At 36.4% G+C, this 16,705-nt stretch overlaps 1 protein-coding gene across 1 annotated transcript; it reads left to right on the top strand.

Annotated features, from left to right (window-relative positions):
* Positions 1-940: 940 nt before the first annotated feature.
* On the top strand, positions 941-11,439 carry SULT1C4 (sulfotransferase family 1C member 4). The gene is made up of 7 exons (XM_047854647.1): positions 941-1,315; positions 4,373-4,498; positions 5,075-5,172; positions 5,453-5,579; positions 5,797-5,891; positions 8,996-9,176; positions 10,126-11,439. Exons 1-7 carry the CDS (start codon positions 1,147-1,149, stop codon positions 10,239-10,241), a joined length of 912 nt encoding a protein of 303 aa, XP_047710603.1. The 5' UTR covers positions 941-1,146; the 3' UTR covers positions 10,242-11,439.
* The last annotated feature ends 5,266 nt before the right edge of the window (positions 11,440-16,705 follow it).

Here is a 16,705-nt window from a genome sequence, read left to right as displayed (position 1 = left end):
TCAAGGAATCAGAAACAAATACCAAATATATTCTTTTTTAATTTTTTTTAACGTTTATTTATTTTTGAGACAGAGAGAGACAGAGCATGAATGGGGCAGGGGCAGAGAGAGAGGGAGACACAGAATCCAAAGCAGGCTCCAAGCTCTGAGCCATCAGCCCAGAGCCCCACGAGGGGCTCGAACTCACCGACTGCGAGATCATGACCTGAGCTGAAGTCGGACGCTTAACCAACTGAGCCACCCAGGCTCCCCTATATATTCTTTATTATATCACAAGAGACAGGAAAATTAAGTGGGTGTCCTGTAATATTTAGCAGTTAAAAACTAAAAGGTATCTGGCCTTGTTTTAGAGGTGAAAAGAGGTTATTGTTGAAACAGGAGGAGAAAACCCAAGAAGGAACCAGAAATGGTTCCAAGGAAAAAGCAAGGAGTTTTCTGCATCTCTTTTGCTTTAAATGAGACGTGCATATTCTGATACTAACACTGTATAGCCTACAAAATGAAGAGAACCTTTTCTAATAGAGCATATTTTATTTTACTCTTAAAAATAACAACACTGACCCTTCCAGATATTTGTGCTGGGAAATTCAAATCTAGGACCTTCTTGCCAACAGCCCACAGAAATTTCCCTTCAGCCTTTCAGGGAAGTTATTCTATGTTGCTACCTGCATTCGCTACCTCCGTTCTGTGAGCAAATTTCCTGCAACTTTTTAATTAGCTTAACATTCACAGAAGAGACAACAAATGAATGTGAATTATTTTATGGACACAAATAAGAGAAACATAAACAACATGGCACTAACTCTTGTTAAACTGACACAGAAGAACAGGACTGAACGTGAACATGACACAGCAGCCAGGATCTGGGAGGGCCTCTGGCATTACGTCAGAGCCTGGATGGGAGGAGGGCTGGAGCTCATTAAGAAAAGGCCTGCGTACAAAGGCCTAAACTGTAGTGCCCTGTTTCCTGGAACTGGGGCTAGAGGCCTGTAACTGGTTTGCACATTAATTGCCAACCATCCCCAGGCTGTCCAGTTACAACTTGCAGTCTGAGTCTTGCATTGCCTGTACAATAACAAGAATGCAGCTTTGTGCTGACTGAGCAGTAACATTTTATCTGGTACATTACTCTGATTTCTGATACTAATGGCCTTGAGTAAAATGGAGGATTTTAAATTTGATGGAAAAGAGCGCATACCTGTCGACTACGTGAAGGGGATAATGCAACCCATACCTACCTGTAACATCTGGGACCAGATCTGGAACTTCCAAGCCAAGTCTGATGATCTGCTTATTGCCACCTATCCTAAAGCAGGTAGGGGCTAGGGGAGAGGGGAAGGTGAAGAAGAGAGTTAGGAAGGTAAGTGGGGAAAGTACATTAATAATGAAATAAAGGAGTGGGAAATTGTTTACTGGACAGAGTGATATGGCTAAGATATATATCTTGTGGAAACTGAAACTACAGAAAAAAATATTAAAATGATGTACAAATTTTAAGAATTTAATTCTTCCTATGATGTACATATTTTTTTAATTTTTTTTTTTTTTTTGAGAGTGAGACAGAGACTGAGTGTGAGCAGGGGAGGGGCAGAGAGAGAGGAAGACACAGAATCTGAAGCAGGCTCCAGGCTCTGTGCTGTCAGCACAGAGCCTGATGTGGGGCTCAAACTCACGAATGACGAGATCATGACCTAAGCCAAAGTCAGACACTTAACCCACTGAGCCACCCAGGTGCCCCTGATGTACATTTTTTTTACTTCCCCAGTAAAGAGTGAATGAAAGAGCTGAGAACTAAAGGGCTAGATTTATTGATTTGTTTGTTCCCAATGCAGGCCCTTACTGCAGATCCTGTAAAAAAAATAAAAAACAAAACAAAACAACTTCTTTGTGTGTGTGAGCTAGAAAGGGGATCCCAAGGCTGATTTGGGGAAGAGTTATGGGAGCTTTGGTCCTGCAATGCTGATTTCACCTCAGCAGCCCCCAGAAGCCCTCAAAATTCTCTCAGTTCAGGGTCTGAGAACTACTGTTTTGATTTCCATCTTCCATCATGGCATGTTGTGAACCTACTTCCTTGTTTCAGTAATTAGTTTAACAGAAGTTGCTATAAAAGTAAGAATACTTGAGCCCAGCCACTGTATCATAAAAATTTTAGGATGAGCAGGGAGACATAGTTCTCTACAGATTTTTGTGCATATTACATATATAGTAAAAATACACTATTTAATTCACAGCCAGATTGCATGTACATTTGCTCTTTGAAAAATCAAGTTACCTATCAATAACCCCTCTTTCACACACACACACGTACACGCACACACACCAAAAAATCTAAACCTAAGCATTTTCTGATATTTTATGTTCAAACCTCTATTGAGTCTTTATATCTAATGATCCTAATAAAAGACTACCAGCAGATGAGAGCCTTAGACTCCTAATTTTCTAATCTTACTCATCGTGAGCCTGTTCAGGATTAAACTTTCCTAAGTTTGTGAATGTAAAAGAATTCACTGGTAAGAATCACATGTCATAGTCTTAATTTTGTCCACAACTCTACTTGATCATCATTTCAGCATAATGTTTAATAGTTAATCTTTCTCTGCCTCCCAAAGGTGAGCAGCAAGATTTGGTTTATTTAAGGTTTTCATGGGTTAGGATTAATGGGGCTTCAACAATCCAAATAACACGCTAAATAAATAATATGCTTGCCAGCTAATATAATATTTAATCATCACTAAAACCTTATCCATTAATAAAGGCTAAATTTATTGGAGGGAAGAATGAACAAGCATGGATGAAAAATATGGCTTACACCTAAATTTTTAAAAGAGCAATAAATATTCTGTGAATGAGCCAAGAGAAAAAATATATTATAAAATCACTGACCTCTAGAGGATGTATTGAGAAATTCCACTCATCCCCAAACCCATAGCAACATGTGAGCCTGCCCCATTTTTAGCTGGCCCATGGCTATAAATTCAGAGTGACCACCTAAAACCAGTACAAATAGCTCTAACTTTCTTTGACTAGATAGGTGAAGAAATATTGTTCTTTTATCCTGTAATAAAAGAGTTGGTGCCAGAAAATATTAGAGACCACCAACTCATCTACGATATAAAATGTAATTTTTTTCATTGTTTCCTAACCTATGCCCTTCCTGTAGAGCTAAAAGCACTAAATTGACAGTATGAGGAAAGGAGTCTATAGAGATCTGATTTCAGAGAAAATAGGAAGATTAGCCCAGATTCAGGATTCCGAGAACCATTCTCAAATTGTTCATCTTCCTGACATGGATTTGTCAGAATGTCTAGTACAACAGCTCTTCATCAAAGGATGAAGATTTAGTTGGTAGGCACTGTATCAGTCAGAATCAGACAGCACACAGAAACTAACTGGGCCTGGGAGACAAAGGGCCCTTCTTCCAGTGGCTTCTTGCATTTGAGACACTGGGCAGCAAAATGTGGTATGGCCTCTGCAAAATTTCTATCTGTTGAAGCTACCTTTCAGGAAGAATGACCTCTATCTCTCTTCAACGTTTCAATGCATTTCATCAGGGGAATCTAAATAATATTCAGAATCTTAGTGGCAAAGAAGTCTAGATAATGCACTTTTTAGCATTTCAGTCCCTGAGATAAGGGGAAAATTAAGAAATGGGTGAAAATGGATACTAAGTACCAATGATCAATATCCAGCCCAGATACTAATTATTCACTTGTTCATTCAGCCAACACATATTAAGTAGCTCCTATGTAGCAGCCCCACTATGTGCTTGGGAAACGGTTTGAAAACCACATAGTGATTACTCTCCAGGAGATCATAATCAGGTGAGAAAGACCTTTCATTCTAGCTTTCTTATGAACAATGCAGCTATATCAATAAGATAACAATTCAAATTAATGGTTGTGACAGGCCAAAAAAAAATGAACTGCATATTTATCAATATAGTGTCCACTCCAAATTGCAGCCTTTGTATAAAAATTCATATTGTGATAACATAAGACATAAATAAAAAAATGATGTTTTCTGAATTCCACTATAAACCTAGCTTTAAAATTCAGAGAGGTATTCTAACAAATATGATCATATTTTAAGAAATGTAGTATACTAGAGGCGCCTGGGTGGCTCAGTCAGTTAAGCATCCAACTTTGGCTCAGGTCATGATCTCACAGTTTGTGAGTTCGAACCCCACATCGGGCTCTGTGCTGACAGTTCAGAGCCTGGATCCTGCTTCAGATCCTGTGTCTCCCTCTCACTGCCCTTCCCCTACTTGTGTTCTGTCTCTCCCTGTCTCTCAAAAATAAATAAATGTAAAAAAATCTTTAAGAAATGTAGTATACTAAATGTCTGTGCATCTTCATCTTACATGTGGAATAAGGAACAACATGGACTCAGGAGATAGTGGACTTAATACAAAATGAAGGTGATGTTCACAAAAGTCAACGAGCACCTACTTACATACGATTTCCTTTCATCGAATGGATAGTCCCATCCATGAGATCTGGTGAGTATGGAATAGCAACACTTGACTATGATCCTAAATATACATTTAGGGTTTTTTACTATCACATTCACAGGCATTCAAGCTGAAAAAAAATCATAGAAAAGACATAAGAATTAATACAACCACTTTGAAAAACTAGAAAAAAATTAAATTCTAGGCATTCAAGCATTACTAATGAATTATGTGACTGTATTTTTTTAACTGTGTCTGGCCGTTGCTAACCACCAGACATTTTCTAATGGAGTTACTGATTATACACAAGTTTTTATTCTCCATTAGAAATTAATTGTATTCCACAAAGTTGAGCCCAAGTGACATAATTTCATCATGGAAGGGTTTGAATCTTTTAGGTTCTTATTTGTTTGGTTTCTTGTTTGTTATGGCTAAAGACTGTTTTAGCTTTAAAAAATCATTCATAAGCTACACATATTATCTCATATCAGATCTACTGTTACAGTGCTCTCATAGTTGCCTTGAATTGTTCAACTGTTCCTAAAGTAGTAATAATGGAAGCAGTAAGATGTTGAAGCAAATAGAAAAAAAATGGTGGTGAGTGATCAAAAATCAATTTTGCAGGTTTGGAACAAGCTAAGCAAATGCCCTCACCACGGACCCTGAAAACACATCTTCCCATCCAATTGCTGCCACCATCCTTCCTAGAGAAAAACTGTAAGGTAAAAACCAAAAGGAATTCACAATTTACTCCTTAAAACAACCCTAGAGTGGTCTTTAATTTCCTCTTAAGACACTTCACTTGTTAAAGAAGAAAGAGTCCATCTCTTCACAATAATCAATATGCAAATTGATTTGAGTCTTTTTCAAGTCCCACGAAAGTCAAAATCATAAGAATGCAGCATCAGAAAATCTCATCTGTATGGAATATACCCACTTAAACATAATTTGTATGAGCAATAACCAAATATAAGTCTAATCCTATTTTTGTTACTTTCCTAGATAATCTATGTAGCAAGAAATCCAAAGGACAATATGGTGTCTTATTACCATTTCCAAAGAATGAATAAAGCTCTTCCTGCTCCAGGAACCTGGGAAGAGTATTTTGAGAGTTTTCTGGCTGGGAAAGGTAAGAGAATTCAGTTTGTTTCTTTTCTGTCTCAAAATTCTCAAACACTCTAAAAAGAAAAAATCATTTCTTTAGAATATCTGGGCCTCTGCCTGCTTTACTGTGAAGAAATCATCAGTATGATACTCTCCCTCTCTTTAGGAAATCTCCTTTCAGTGGAATATTTGTTTGTTGGGCTTCTGTGATTCATTACCCTGTTTTTCATCCCTCCTTGCAGTGTGCTGGGGATCATGGCATGACCATGTGAAAGGATGGTGGAAAGCCAAAGATCAACACCGCATTGTCTACCTCTTCTATGAGAACCTGAAGAAGGTGAGGGGCAGTGCCATATAAAATGTTCCCATTGGACCATAAGACATTTAAGTCATAATGTATGGACCCTACTGGGGACTCATAGATTAAAACAGGGAATAGAAAATGCTGCATTTCATTGGTTACTGCTGTCCATGAATCAAAGAACACATGGGATATCAGGAGTTTATGTATCACATAGTTTCATCTACAATTTCCTGGTGCTCTGGGGTATGGTACACTGTTTCCATATAGGCAAAATGCAAGCGATACCTTTATTTTCCTCTTTCATATCTATTTTAAAATTCCATTTAGAAAGGAAAACATTTCCTAGCACATTTTGTGTTTTTTCATTAGTACTTGAGAAACATCATAATTTCGAGAAATGGGTTAAGAATTTAGGGTGTAATGGAAAATACAAATGATTTAGATTCAAAATTCTTGAATTCAAATTGTGGCTTTACCTACTGGCAATTATTCTTGGTAAGGACACTTAACATCTTAGAGATTTACTTAGTTTCCCTAAATGCAAACACTAGATAGTAATATATACTCTTCCAAGATCTACTGTGAGGACTAAATAAAATGAGGTTCATGGGAGTTTACTATAAATTATAATATACCCAATACTATCTATGACTTAACTAAATACAGGGATCTATGAAAATTAGAGTCTCTGTTCTTCAATTATCACTGAAAGCCTTGCTACTCAAAAGGTGTTTCACAGACTAGCTGCATGGGGCTCTCAGACCCCACATCAAGCCTACTAAGTCAGAATGTGCACCTTATAAGATGCGTTATAAAATGCCTAGGGGATTTGTGGGCACATTAGCTTAGATGTATGTCTCCTGGGTTCAGTCACTGCTGGGCCTCATCTAGCTGTTTCTACAGAATATCAAAAGAGCAAAACAGAATCATTTTTCTATTTTTTTAGTCAAGATACAATAGACAATTAACATTATATTATTTTCAGGTGTACAACATGATTTAATATTTGTATATGTTTTGACATGAGCACCACAATAAGTCCAGTTAACATCTATCACCGCAGATAGAGAATTTTTTTCTTGTGATAAGAATTTTTAACATCTATTTTCTTGGCAACTTTCAAATAGACAACATTGTATTATTAACTGTAGTCACCATGCTACACATTACATACCCAGGACTTATTTTATAACTAGAAGTTTGTAACTTTTGTCTCCCTTCATCCATTTGCCCATCCTACTCTCTATCTCTGGCAACATCAATCTGTTCTCTGTATCTATAAGTTTGGTGGTTGTTGTTTAGATTCCACTCTACAGTTTCTTCAAACAGAAAAGGTCAGATATGTGCCCTATTTTAGTGCAGAGAGTTATCTACAGAATTCTACATTTAGATATTCAGTTAAGAAATATTATGGCAGGGAATCGTATAAGGGAAATGTTTGCTCTTTCATGAATAGACATGACAAACTGAGGAAGCCATAGAAGGAAGGAATACTCTGCTGTTAAACACAGAGTAGGAAAACTCCATGTAGGTGATACTTGTCCACATGATATCAAATGTATCATTATAGGGTAAAAATAAGAATATATCATCAGGAATGATGCCCTTTTAATGGGGTATATCCTAACGTATTATGATGCCAGGAAGAAACTTTATTGAACAGGTAGTCTAACCTTAGAATCCCTAGAGCCCTTTTAAATATTTCTGTGATCATGTTCTGGAATGTCCCCTAACTAGTCACTCAAAGCTCAATATTCTCTGCACTCTTTTTTTTTTCTGGTGTAATTTCTCTTAGCTTTTCTTTTTTTTTTTTTCCTCTTTTTTAAAAATATTATTTAAATCCAAGTTAGTTAACGTAAACTAATAATGGTTTCAGGAACAGAATTTAGTGATTCATCACTTAAATATAACACCCAGTGCTCATACCAACAAGTGCCCTCCTTAATGCCCATCACCCATTTAGTCCATCTCCCCACCCAACACCGCATCAGCAACCATCAGTTTGTTCTCTGTGTTTAAGAGTCTTTTATAGTTTGCCTCCTTCTCTGTTTTTATCTCATTTTTCCTTCCCTTCCCCTATGTTCATCTGTTGTTTCTTAAATTCCACATGAGTGAAATCATATGATTTTTATCTTTCTCTGACTTATTCTCTTAGCATAATACATTCTAGTCCCATCCACATTGTTGCAAATGGCAAGATTTCATTCTTTTTGATTACTGAGTAGTATTCCATTGTATATATATTCCATATCTTCTTTATCCATTCATCAGTCGATGGACACTTGGGCTCTTTTCATAATTTGGCTATTGTTGATAGTGCTGGTATAAACATTGGGGATTCCTAGTCTATGTAAAGCCAATTAATTAAGCACTTTTGACATCCAAGCTTTTAAAGCAGAAGACACAGATGTCAGGCTGTGCCTTTCTACTTTCTTTCCCTTACCACTCCTCCTAGAGATAGGGACTTCCCACGGCCACAGCTCCCTAGGGTGGTGTGTCCCTCTGATGAGGAAACATTGGAACTCTCAGGAGCACATAAACATCTGGACATGCTGGGTAGTAGAGTTACTAGTCATGGGTGTCTCTTGGGCACTTCATGGGTGCAAAATAGTCCTCTCCCATTCTCCTGCCACCACTTACTTCCACCACTGAAATGGTCTGGGGACATTTCTATCAATGAAACAGGAGACAGCCTCCTTAAATTGTCTTACCCTATGCTTCCACAATACCTTTGCTCTTATCACCAGTCTATGGACTCTCCTTGTTGGATATTTAATTGACCAAGATCCCCACCCCCCGCAATAACTGACTTGCATGGGACACTTGGGCATAACTCTTAGTGAAACGCTCTCCCTGCACTGCATGTCACTGTATGCTGAATGTTTCACTAACACTTCAGTTTTTGCTCCTATGTTAGAGCAAGAAAAGCTTAATAATTCCAGTTAATAAAAAAGAGAATATTATGGACCATCATGTTAAAATGAGTCATTTATGGATAGTTGAGCATTTGTGATATAAGATTTTTTAATTTTATCTCATGGCATGTTACTGATTACTGTTATTAATTCATTTCAGTATTCTTATTAAACCAATTGTTTTATATCAAATCTTCACTTTTCTTTCAACTCTCATCATAGAATCCAAAGCAGGAAATTCAGAAGCTGGCAGAATTTATTGGAAAAAACCTAGATCATGAAGTTCTAGATAAAATTCTCCATCACACTTCATTTGATGTTATGAAGCAGAATTCAATGGCAAACTATTCATCAATTCCTACTGAAATCATGAACCACTCTGTTTCTCCATTCATGAGAAAAGGTTTTTATATTTTCTTTTGATCATAATCTTAAAAGTGTTGTGCAACCTTTCACAGCCTTGGGGGAATTTTCTTTCCTGTGGCTAAGAAAAAAAAAGCTCTATAACAAATGATTCTGGGATTCTTAGGAAACCACAAATGAAATGAAAACAATGTTCAGATAATTGAAGAGTAAGGTGTGGTGTCTAAATCCCACCCCTTCCCCCCCCCAACTCTTCAGAGATCTTACTGATAAGGTGAAAACACACAGAATTAAATGAGATAAGGCAAAGAATCCATTTTATAATGGATTTACAAGGGCTTTATGCTATCAGTTAGATTTAATTCATTCCAAAATACTTACTGAGTGGCTACTATGTGCCTGGCACTGTTCTAGGTAATGTCTAGAGCAGTGAAAAAAAACACAAAATTGTCTCCCCTCATGAACATTATATTCTAGCCACAAATAAAATAAGCAAGAAGAATACACAGGATAATAGATGATGGTAAGCACTACAGGGGGAAAAGGCAATCTGTGAAAAGGTAACAGGAGTTGCATTTGGAGAATTTGGGGGATTTTTTGTTTTTGTTTTTTTCCTCAGAACTATACCTTGAATTCTCTCACATACAAGCCCTTCCTGGTAGGTCTATACAATGAAAGCTATAGGCATAAGCACCTACCACACTTTGACGTGCAAAGAGGACAGGAGAAAAAGACAAGAAATCCCCCCATGCCTGCTGTTTTAATTATTGTAGTTTCATTTCCCCCATTAATGTGACTCAGTGGGTAATGGGCTCTCCTGTTACCAGATCAGATAAGAAATTCTTCTTCCCTTCAGAATGAAATTGACAGGTTAGCAACAGAAATGTTTTGTTCAATATTGCTTCCCAGGAAGGTAGAACAGAAATATTCACACAGAAATGGGAAAATAGAGAAATACAAATTGACTCTCTCCCACATGACTGTTTCAGGGACAGTTGGAGACTGGAAAAATCACTTTACTGTGGCTCAGAATGAGAGATTTGATGAAGACTACAAGAAGAAAATGGCTGATTCCAGTCTAACTTTCCACTTCCAATTCTCATAAAAAAGAAAACAAAAAAATTTTTTTTAGTTTATTACCTAATTTATTGGGTAATAATTAAATTTTGTTGCTCAGATCACATAATATTGGATTAGGTTCTCAGACTAGTTGTTTATTGTGTTTGCTTTTGTTCACTGTAAAAAAGTGGGGATAAAGCTAACAGAGATTGGGGACAAGGTGGAGAGTGGGAGGAGAATGGCAGTGTGGAAGGAATGAGGTTCAATCATCACTGGTTAAAATCCTGGCATCATTGCTAATTATCATTATGTTTAAGTTTTCTACAGATCATGTGTTTGTTAACATTAAAAATTCTTCATTCCTTATATAAGAAAACACTAAAATTTTCAGAGTAAGTGTTCTTTCAGACTAACTTCTCAACACAGCACTAAAGTATGTAGATAGTGACTATTTCTCCCAGAAAGTAATTGGTAGCCAAGTAACCATCGTGTAACTCTGTTTCCCCATGAAACTTTCCAATTCACTTCAGTGTTCTTTCTGTAATACTTCTATCCCTATCAATTACCACATCCTATATACTTAACTCTCTCTCTCTCTCTCACCTCAGTCAGTGCTATGATTCAGTCTTGGAGTCATATCTTGATTTGCCTCCTTCCAGTGAATCCATAATCATATGCTAATCCACCAACAATATCTCAGTTTTTCTTGTATGAAGTCTCATTTCTATAGCCACCCTTCTGGTTCAGAAACCTTTTACCCATACTAGTGTAAGCTTCCTAACTGATTTCTCTCTTCCTCGCAAATCTATTAGGGTTACTTTCCTAAAACAGGATTGTGATTGTATTTTTCCTTAGCTCTAAATAATACTTCAATGACGCTGAATTTACAGTGGCTGAAAGATAAATCCCATGCTTTTTAACCATCAATTCATAGGCAGCTATAAACATACGATATGGTTAATCTCATCTTCCAAACCACTTTTCTAGCTTAATTTCATCTTCTAAACCATCTCCTTACTTCAGCAAATTAGCTACTCACTGAGCCCTGATATCTTGCAGGTTCCTACCCTACTAGTTTTATTTTCACCATGCCTCTATCTGAAAACATATTCTACCTATCCAAAACACATAACATGCTTCAATAACCAAGGCAAGTGGTTCATTCCTTCTGCAAATACTGAAAACTGAAGAGATCATTTGTTCTTCTGAAGTTCTCTACACTTAGTATAATTCTTTTGTGATTAAGATTAAAGTATATTACATCTCTTATAGGTATATATTGTCTTTCTTGTGCTTATTAAAATTTTCACTTATTTATTTTTTTTCCAAGATAGAAACATTGCTATATACTTCATTGCATCAAACAAAATAGGACAAGCACAAAAATAAGTAGCTGAAAGAATATGTCTGTCAAGGAAATTCAAAACAGCTAACTTTTTAGATAGTAGTACCTAAATTTATATTTTAAGTAGTACCTATAAAAGTTATCATCTTTAACTGCTGTCCAATATACTAGCTACAAGTGCCTATTTAAATTAATTAAAAATAGATAAAATCTAGTTCCTCATTTCCACCAGTTAAGTTTCAAATGCTCACTAGCCACACATACCTAGTAGCTATTACTTGGACATTAGAAAATATTTCTATCATCCAGAAAAGTTGTATTGGATAAGACATTTTATTTTTATAACAATTCTTTGAATGTGGCAGTATTATCCCACAGAGAAAACTAAAACTAAAGTTCAGAGATATTAGTTAAGTTACTCAAATAAGAAATGTTGGAATTTACTTTCAAACACAGCTCCAATGGTTCCAAAACCCGCATTTTTAACTGTTCAAAATAGAGTCTCTCCCTTCCTGTTCTTACCACAGTCCCATCACAGGTTCATAATGATCACTGCTAACTAAAGGATGCCCAACCCAGACCCAGGCCTAAAAATAACCAGACTGTCAAGATGTCAGCCATTCCCCACCATGATCAAGTGAAGCTTAACAATAGTCTATTGAATATCTAAAATATTCCCACTGTCCGCATGCTCTGAAGTAGACAGAGTCCTAAGCCAACAATAGCTTCCCACTTGGCACCCCTAGCATCTGTCCAGTCTGAAATCTGTTTTTTTATACCTTTATATCTCTAAAGTTCTCCCTGAAATTGGTTACAATACCTGCAGGCTCTTATCTGAATGCAGTGCTTTCTGTGACTATGTTCAGTTCTCCCCCACATACCACCACTACCCCCAAGACACCAAAATCCATGCTCTGCCCTGCTGCCTCACAAAGATAACTCAGAGGAAGGGGGCATGTGCTCAGCCCATGGCTCTTGGACTTTTGACCTTGCACTCAAGTTGCTACCTCTTACCTTCCTCTCCCCTTCGGTCTTTCAAAACCATTGATTAGCATATTATATTCTAGATCTAGTCAAAATTGTTTCCATTTTAGCAGAAAATTGCAATAATGTATTTAGTCTTTGTAATCCTTCTGATACATAGAATCTATCAAATACAGAGTGTACATTCTATGTTTTATCATATGTGAGCAATAACTTTTAACTCCTATGGAAGAAGTCTAGGTTTGAATCAAGAAAATTAAGAAAGCTTGATTTGGTATGAAATGTATTTATTTTAAAAATTATATTTCTATTGATACTTTACTAATAGACAGGAGCCAAGTAGCATTATGGTTCATTCACACCAAATTGTCTCTAGCATTGCTAAGAATATATGTTCTTTTTAATGTTTTATATAGAATCATAATACTGATTTTTTGCACTATTTTACTTCTTGCATCTCTATACATGCACTTTGATTTTCCTTACTATTTTCTTTTTTTAATGTTTTATTTATTTTTGAGATAGAGAGTGTAGGCGGGGGACAGGAAGAGAGAGAGGAGGGACAGAGGATCCAAAGCAGGGTCTGCACTGACAGGTTGACAGCAGTGAGCCCAATGTGGAGCTCAAACTCATGAACCATGAAATCATGACCTAAGCTGAAGTCAGACACTAAACCAACTGACCCACTCAGGAACCCCAAAAATGTCCCAACAAAACAGGAAATTAGAAAGTAAATGGTTTCTGACTCCCCAGACTAGAGCACTAATGAAAAAGGTGCATGCCACAGTTCACCACAGCACCAGAGAGACTACAATATGAAAGATACCAACGTGAGCAAGAGATTACAAGTTCTTAATAAAGAAAAAAAAACTTAACTGAGAAAGTGTACAAGAAGATCAAAGAAGTCACACCCCAAAAAGGCTTGAGAGGTCCTCAGAGTTTCTAGCTAGGCTGATTGACAGTGGTCTTCCCTTATACAAAGCAAATATGTAAAGACTGGAAAAAGTGACTATTTTTTTTCAAATGCCCAAATCACAACATGAGGTCATAAGGCATAAAAAGAAACAGAGAAACATAGCCAATCAAAAAAAAAAAAAAAAAACAAACAAAATATATCTCCAGAAATAAGTCCTAAATAAACAGATATCTATGAACTATTTGACAAAGATCCAAAGTAATCATCTTGAATATGCTCAATAAGGTTAAAAAAAAAGAACACAGGAAGCTAACTAAATAAAATCAGGAAAATAATGCATGAATAAAATAAGAATATCAACAAAGAGACAGGAACTACAAAAAAAAAAAGAAGAAGAACTTGGGGCACCTGGGTGGCTCAGTCAGGTAAGCATCCAACTCTTGATTTTGGCTCAGGTTATGATCCCAGGGTCATGGGACCAAGTCCCATGTCAGGCTCCATGCTGACTATGGAGACTTCTCAGGACATTCTCTCTCTCTCTCTCTCTCTGTCTCTCTCCCTTCCTCTCTATGCCTCTCTCCCTCAATTTCTCTCTCTCTCTCTCTCTCAAAATGAAAAGAAAAGAACTTAACAAATTCTGGAGCTAAAGAATACAATAACCAGATTGAAAATTTCCTAAAGGTATTAAACAAGAGACTTGATTAAACACAAGAAAGAATCCGTGAACATGGAGAAAATGAGTCAGAAAGGCAAAAAGAAGAAAGTATGAAGAAAATCAAAAAGAGCCTAAGGGACTCATGAGAGACCATCAAAAACAATGTGGAAGTCCCAGAAGAATAGAGAAAAGGGCAGAAAGATTATTTCAAAAAAGAACAGGTGAAAAATTCCCAAGTCTGAGGAAAGTAATGTAAAGAGAAATTCAAGAATCTCAACAAATTGCCAATACACATTATTATTAAACTGTAAAAATTACAAAGAGAGAATTTTAACAGTAGGAGGAGAAAAGCAACTCATCACATACAATAAGAAAAAGTATTTTAAGGTTATCAATTAATTTCTCAACAGAAAACTTATAGGCCAGAAGACAAGGATCACACACACACACACACACACACACACAAACATTCAGGTGATATATTTCAGAAAGTGTGGAAAGAAAAACAAACTGCCAACTAAGAATACTGTATCTTGCAAAAACTGACCTTAAAAAATGAAGGAGAGAAGGACCCTGGGAAGATAGCAGAGTAGAAAGCACCAGAAATCTGTGTCCCCCACCTAGACAGCAAGTGCCCCTTCAAAATACCCATGATGTAACCATTTTGGAACTCTGGAGTCCATTGAAGACCTGTAAATTCAAAGGAAAGGCTTGAACTGTAACTTGCCATTAAGTTGAGCCAATTTCAGCCCTTAGAACAATAGTAGCTCCCATAAACTGCTGCCAGCACCATGGCAAGCAACTATACACATGTTCCTGAAACAAACTACACACAGTTTTTTGGCAGAGGCAAAGTGGGCAAAAAGGACCCTCTCCTTTTTGATAGATAACTATCAGGTATCTGTGCTTTTATCACTGATTGCACCAAACACATCAGTGCTGACAAAGAGGTAGCTGGCCATCATTAGTGCACCTCTCCCAATTGTTGCAATCCCCTCCTTCTCTAGATGAAGTGGTTTCCAGGGGATTTAATGGACTGGTACCCTTTTTCTCTCTTCATTTTCCTCTTTTCCCCTTTTTGAAAGTCAAATATTAAAGACTAGGAAATTCTAAAGTAACTACATATTCAGAGAAAATTAAAAAGTGGCCACTTATATGCCCAAGGAAAGGCATGGGTTCAGAAAAGACTTGAGAATATCTTAAGTCTACATCTCAGAAAGAGTCTTTGCAAAGAGGCAGCTGATAGCAATAAAAAAAAAGATAAACAAAGACAATAACAAAAAACAGCACACCCTGGGGAAGAGGAAGAATCTGATTCCCCAAATTATCACATTATTAGATTCATATGTCCAGTTTTTAATGATCACAAAGCACACAAAGAACCATGAAAGTATGGTCCTTTCAAAGGAAAAAAAACAGAAACCCTCCCAGGAAAAGAACAAATGGTAGATCTACTAGACAAAAACTTTAAAACAACTGTCTTAAATACTTCCTTTAAGTATTAAAGGAAGACATGGAGAAAGTAAAGAAAATAACTTAGGAACAAAATGAAATATCAATAAAGAGATAACAATAAACAGAAAGCTAAAATAAATGTTAGAATGGGAAATTAAAATAACAGAAATAAAAAATTCACTGAAGGTAATCAAAGGCAGCTTTGAACAGAAAGATGAAAGAATCAGCAAACTTGAAGATAGAATGATGGAAATTATCAGTCTGAGAAACAGAAAGGAAAAGACTGAAAAAACTGAACAGAAATTAAGGGACCTGTGGGACACAATCAAATGGGCCAACATATGTGTTGTGGGAGTCCTAAAAGGAAAAAGAGAAAGAAAAAGTGGCAGAGAAAATACTTGAAGATATAATGGCTGAAAATGTCCCAAATTTTATGAAAGACATGAATATGAATATTCAAAAAGCTCAATAAACTCAAAGTAAAATGAACTCAGAGAGACAAGATACAGTATAATTAAACTTTTGAAAGACAGAGAGAAACTTCAAAGGAGCAAGAGATAAGGCACTCTTAACATAAAAGGATCTTTAATAATAGCACATTCCTCATCAGAAACTTCAGACACCAGAATGATGTGGGTTAATGTATTCAAACTGCTAAAAGAAAAATACTATCAGCAAGAATCCTATAGCCAGCAAAACTGTCCTTCAAAAGTGACAAAGAAGTTAAGATATTCCCAGATAAACAAAAGTTGTAAGAATTTGTTTTCATTAGACCTGTCCTACATAATGAAACGAAAGGATACTAGACAGTAACTCAAGCCATAAGAAGAAATAGATAAGATTACATGTTAGGCCACAAAACAAGTCCCAATAAATTTAAGATTGAAATCATATCATGCATCTTTTCTGACCACAACTGCATGAAACTAAAAATGAATCACAATTTTAAAAAAACTGGAAAAAATACAAACACTTGGAAGCTAAACCAAATGCTACTGAATAACCAATGGGTTTATGAAGAAATAACCAATGGGTTTATGAGAAATATGGGTTATGAAAAATAACCAATGGGCTTATGAGAAAGAAGCAGTAGCTGGGGGCATCACATTTCCTGATTCCAAACTGTATCACAAAACTATACTGATCAAAACAATA

The sequence above is a fragment of the Prionailurus viverrinus genome, chromosome A3 (assembly GCF_022837055.1).
Source record: "Prionailurus viverrinus isolate Anna chromosome A3, UM_Priviv_1.0, whole genome shotgun sequence".
In the NCBI taxonomy this organism is placed as follows: domain Eukaryota; kingdom Metazoa; phylum Chordata; class Mammalia; order Carnivora; family Felidae; genus Prionailurus; species Prionailurus viverrinus.
This window is presented reverse-complemented; position numbering and strand designations above follow the sequence as displayed.

Bases quoted from the DNA above. Each gene is read 5' to 3' on its own strand.
- SULT1C4 (XM_047854647.1), top strand. From the start codon at position 1,147: ATGGCCTTGAGTAAAATGGAGGATTTTAAATTTGATGGAAAAGAGCGC. The intron at 1,316-4,372 runs GTAGGGGCTAGG...ATGTGGAATAAG, and splicing joins TGCCACCTATCCTAAAGCAG to GAACAACATGGACTCAGGAG. The intron at 5,892-8,995 runs GTGAGGGGCAGT...CTCTCATCATAG, and splicing joins TCTATGAGAACCTGAAGAAG to AATCCAAAGCAGGAAATTCA.